This window comes from Cyclopterus lumpus, chromosome 7 (genome assembly GCF_009769545.1).
Source record: "Cyclopterus lumpus isolate fCycLum1 chromosome 7, fCycLum1.pri, whole genome shotgun sequence".
NCBI classification, from domain to species: domain Eukaryota; kingdom Metazoa; phylum Chordata; class Actinopteri; order Perciformes; family Cyclopteridae; genus Cyclopterus; species Cyclopterus lumpus.
The window spans coordinates 6,230,968-6,235,650 of record NC_046972.1 but is presented as its reverse complement, the minus strand read 5'-3'; the positions used below and the strand labels follow the sequence as shown (position 1 = coordinate 6,235,650).

At 43.4% G+C, this 4,683-nt stretch overlaps 1 protein-coding gene across 3 annotated transcripts in view; it reads right to left on the bottom strand.

Moving 5' to 3' along the window:
* Window positions 1–510: 510 nt before the first annotated feature.
* The window catches only part of mtor (mechanistic target of rapamycin kinase), a 73,887-nt gene continuing 69,714 nt past the window's right edge, over window positions 511–4,683 (bottom strand). For 2 of the 3 annotated variants that reach the window (XM_034536616.1, XM_034536617.1), the window contains exons 50-58: window positions 4,279–4,361; window positions 4,118–4,190; window positions 3,958–4,032; window positions 3,374–3,509; window positions 2,314–2,379; window positions 2,140–2,220; window positions 1,825–1,905; window positions 1,271–1,376; window positions 512–1,038 (exon numbers count right to left, since the gene is read on the bottom strand). In XM_034536616.1, coding sequence (XP_034392507.1) covers window positions 1,023–1,038; window positions 1,271–1,376; window positions 1,825–1,905; window positions 2,140–2,220; window positions 2,314–2,379; window positions 3,374–3,509; window positions 3,958–4,032; window positions 4,118–4,190; window positions 4,279–4,361 — 717 coding nt within the window. In that variant the 3' untranslated portion in view covers window positions 512–1,022. Of the gene's footprint in view, window positions 1,039–1,270; window positions 1,377–1,824; window positions 1,906–2,139; window positions 2,221–2,313; window positions 2,380–3,373; window positions 3,510–3,957; window positions 4,033–4,117; window positions 4,191–4,278; window positions 4,362–4,683 lie in introns of all 3 variants that reach the window. The other variant, XM_034536615.1, reaches the window with a different exon arrangement.

Below are 4,683 nucleotides of genomic sequence, written 5' to 3'. Positions count from 1 at the left end.
AACCTTCACGGGAGAACGCGGGGAAGAAATAAATGGAGAAATGAGAGGTGGAATAGCAATGAGCACCAGTAAAACAGACTCTACCTTGCACTGGCCAGATAACAGCACGGGGAAATTAATAGTAGTCTCCACTGCTGCCTCGGACAGTTTTATTTCTGTCGGGCACTGCATTCTCTGTGAATGACTGCATCTCCCCGTGGTCTTAAACATGAGGATGAATATAGAGTAGCCGCTGTTGTAAGACATAGGATTTCTGTTGGGTTTTTTTCTTATGAGAATCTAGTCTCATCATCTCTGGCCTGATGAGTGCATCCTCTCTCAAAAATGTTTCCTGAAAAGATGGAGAAGGATCTTGTTAGGAGTCAGAGTGCCCTCTGTGGGAATAGAAGGAAAAACAAAGCCTTTTAATAGTGGAGTTTTTCTTCTTCTTCTTTCTATTTTCACAAAAATGTGACAAGCTCGCCCCAAATGAACAGCGTGTTCTGTCGAATGAACACAGTGAGGTCACGGTGGTTTCTGTACAGGGTTTAATGGCACACGTACGGTACATTATGATCATCTCAAATCAAATGTGACTTGTCACGAGTAAACTTAATAAGAATGTTTAAGTTAGTTATTGAAATCGGTCACATTAATACACGATGATACAACGGACTCGTGGGTTTTTGATACAGCGTGTGAAGTAAGAATTGTCATAACTTATTACAATATGGCCACTGTAGAAAGCTTGAGCAAATTCATTCTGGTGCTAAAAGAGAAGAAAGTCATTTGAGTTCAATTGTGATCAATAGGTCCAAAACTGTGAGCTTTTTTTTTCTCATAACCTTAAAAACATGCCACTGGAAAAATCAGATAATTCTACAACATTAACAAAACAATATGTCTTTCTCAAAAGGCTCGGCACTGTGTCGCTGAAGCACATTGTTGGGGATGAATATCCGAGTTGAGTGCTTCTTCTTGGCTTACCAGTGAGAACAAATAAAGAAAAGTCAAGTTTATCTTTGTCTGCCGCAGGCGGTTCTTCACCAAAATGGACACCTGGAGACAGAAAGAGTAATGATTCACTGAAGCCTGTCTCGTTCTGCTTCATGTTCTGTACACTAGTAGAGAACATGAAGAAGAAGCATAGGAAAATATATATAAAATGACCATCATCTAGGTAAGCGATTTTAGGGTGGATTTCTGTTGTATCACTGGTCTGATTCAATACGGAGGAAGAAAATACCAGATATAATAATACTAATAATAACAACAACAGGCGAGTACTGACCATCCAATGTAGCACTGGCACAGGTTTTCATGTGACGTGGCTTGCTTGATGAGGAGCTCCACTTGTGTTGGCACGTCCAGCGTCTCATCGCGAGAGAAGTCTCGACCTGCGGGGAACAAACCTCTCATCAAAACAAAGACCTTTACCCGGAGGTCGGATCCCTTCCACTTCGAGGACTTCAATCAGTGACACCGGGGGATTTCTAGGGACTCTTCAGGTCCTTTCCACTACACGAAAAGGTGGTGGGTTAGCCTACAGTATGATGATAATGATAATAATAATAATAATAATAATAATGTGACTGAAGAAAGTAAAGTCAAACATAGGACCACTTGATATTTTCCTTTGCACTTGTTTTAAGTGTTAAAAATAACAACTGTGATTAAATCTTTTTTTAACATAAACCTATTCCACAACAAAATTTCAACTTTGTTTACATTTTGTTCAAACTTAATACTTAAGGGCTTTCTGGACCCCCCCCCACAGGCTGGTGTTTAAAATTAAAAGATCCAAACGTGCAGCTCGGCGTCCTCGGCGAGTGTTGCACAACTCACCCGTAAGTTTGTCTCTCACTCTGTTGATAATCTGGATGGCCTTCTTGTTGAGAGCCTCAGGTTGAACCGTGCCGTCTCCGACTAATAAGAAAAAGAAAAAACAGACACATAACGGCATCAACAACGGCCACCAACTTGGAAACCGCGAAAGCAAGTGCATCTCTCTGCAGCTCCAATCAAATGGACTTGAGTGCCGCCTAACAATAGCGCAGCAGTTACACCAATCATTTATGACAGCAAGAAGAAAAACAACAACAACAACAAGAAAGGCTTCAACAAATAATCCGCGGAAGACAGAATGAGCTGGCGACTCACGGAAGGAGTGGATGGACTCGGGCACCGTGCTGCCGGGTTTCTTGTGTGTGGTCTCCCCCAGGTCGATTCCCTCAAGGGCCTCTGAGGAGGGAGGACACGCGGCGGCGGGTTTAAACATGTTCGTACAGTCATTACGCAGAAAACAGGGCTGTGCAGTTTGTGCTGCGGACTCACCCACTGACTGCCCGGCGGTGTACGAGTCGGTCCTGGTGCGGGAACGCTTGTTGCCTTTGGTGTTCGCTGTGGCAGAAACAAGGAATGTGTGAGAGCGAGTCTTTCTCTTTTTTCTCGACAATGGCTGTATTCTGTTTTTCATCCCTCGCTCAGGAAGCGGCAGCGGCAGCATTGTTCTGACCTTTTTAACTGCAGAAGAAATAAGCTCCTTTTTAACCTTTACAAGTAGTTAAAGCTCTGATATTCACAGTACTAAAAGATCAGATGGGTTTGAACTGTAAACATCTGTGCTGTGTATGTTATGTTTCACTGCACTTTGAAAGAACATTAACTAAGGTCCTGCTGTGTGATCGTCATTCAGAAAGTGTTGACAGTGATTTAAAGTGCAGCACCAAATTGACTAAATGAGCATCTAACTAATGCACAGGGACTGCAGGGTCATCTTCTTTCTGTAAGTCAGAAATCATAAATAGTAAAACTAAATAAAAGATGAGGATTTGTTTTTAATTATTTTTATAACCGTTTTAATTATCAAAATAAGTGCTTACTATGTATGATTATAATTATGTGTTCAAATAAAAATAGAAAACTCCTCATTGAGAATAAAACTGATGAATGCTGCTGCTCTTGCTTTAAGGGAGGCCAGACCGTATTAGTTGAGACGTTGTGCCAGAGATATTCATCCACTTTGTTCACTTGAATTAAACCATCGACCTTTAGACGTCGACACCACTTCCTTAAGCGTTTGGTCAATTTCTCCCGCAAATACGAGCCAAATAGATTTTCATTTTACGACTTGGAGTGCACTTTATATATTTTTTTAGCCCCATCTGATGAAACGTAATGCTTCAAACTCTCAACCATCAAAACAGTGGAATCATTTGCACAAAAGTATCATCTGGGCTGAACCCGAACACGTTCAGTGTTGTCGGTATGGCCACGTGATACCGTGGCGGTTACTTCAGTTTGCCACGTGCAATTTGCCGGTCGCCTGTGTTCCTTCACTGGAGCCTGGACCAGGCCGAATGTACCGAAGGTGAGCAGCTGACGATCGACTTACTGTCCATGAGCCGCCAGTTGAGCAGCGGGTCGTAGACGAAGGCCTCCAGCACGGCCATGACGCTGTCCCGGTGCTCCCTCAGCACCTCCATCACCGTGTGGCAGGTGATCCGGTAGTTACCGTCCAAGCCCGTCACCTGAAGCAGAACCGGACGTAAACCTCAGAAGGCGGAGTTTTGTGCTTGCACATTAAAGAAAGGTCAACGTATGTGGTAGTTAAGAGCAGGATCCACGAGGCTCTTTATATTTACATGCTGGCATTTTTCTTTTAAACATGCTTTTAACAACAATTTATTACTTAATTTGTTGTTCTCATTTTAATGCCTTTTCTTCTTTGCTCATCAAATACAACGCGCAGTGAGTCTTGACCTCTGACAAAACGCTGCACAATTCTAAAACAAAAAAAAATACAGATGACAGTGGAGTAGAATCACAGACAGGATTCAGTCCATTAGAGGAGTAAACGTAGCTTGGAGAAGAATACATTTAAATAGATGTTGTGTGCTAACGTTTCTTCTTTTGAAGCTAGCCTACACGCAGTAATACTACAACACAAGTGTTCATCCCAGCATAAGAGTCGCGTACCTCCATGGCGTTGGTCAGCATCCTCGTTAGTCGGAATGGGATCTTTTCAGGGAACTTCTCTCTGGTCATGGCGACCTTTGGGAGGTTGTAGTGGAGGGTGGAGGGGGTTAGTCAGTCTCAAAAAAGTTTGATCATGCTTTGAAATAAATTCCCTCCTCACCTCAAAACAGTCTCCAAAGTCAATGTGGAGGATCTTTCCACTTAACCGGTCCAACATCAAGTTGGAGGGATGCCTGGGGAACAGAAACATTGCGTCCTCGTTAACGTCTCAAGATAAGCAGCAGTACCGTAACAGTGTGTTCTTTTGGCTGAGAAACACACCTGTCACCCAGTCCGAGGATGTAGCCCACCATGGACATCACAGCCAGGGAGCGGGTGTAATTGGTCCTCCGGTCGAACCACACCTGGAGGAGAGAGGACGACGTCTGTGTTATGACAACGTCGAGGCAGAACAGAGTGGAATATGACATGGAGATCTCCTGCAGGCCGCGTGGTGCTTCTTTCCAGACTCTCTAACATGCACAGCATCAGGAGCACGAGGGATTACAATTACCAAATACGGATTCAATTTGAGGGGTTTGTTGGTCGAGTTCTGCCGAGTCAGTGGCTTGAAAGTGGGACGCGCGACCCAGAAAACAGATTCTTCAGGGAAGGCAACACTTTTATTTTTCTGTATTTCCCAAAATAATTAGAAACGTCCAGAGACACTGGATACACTTTAAAAGA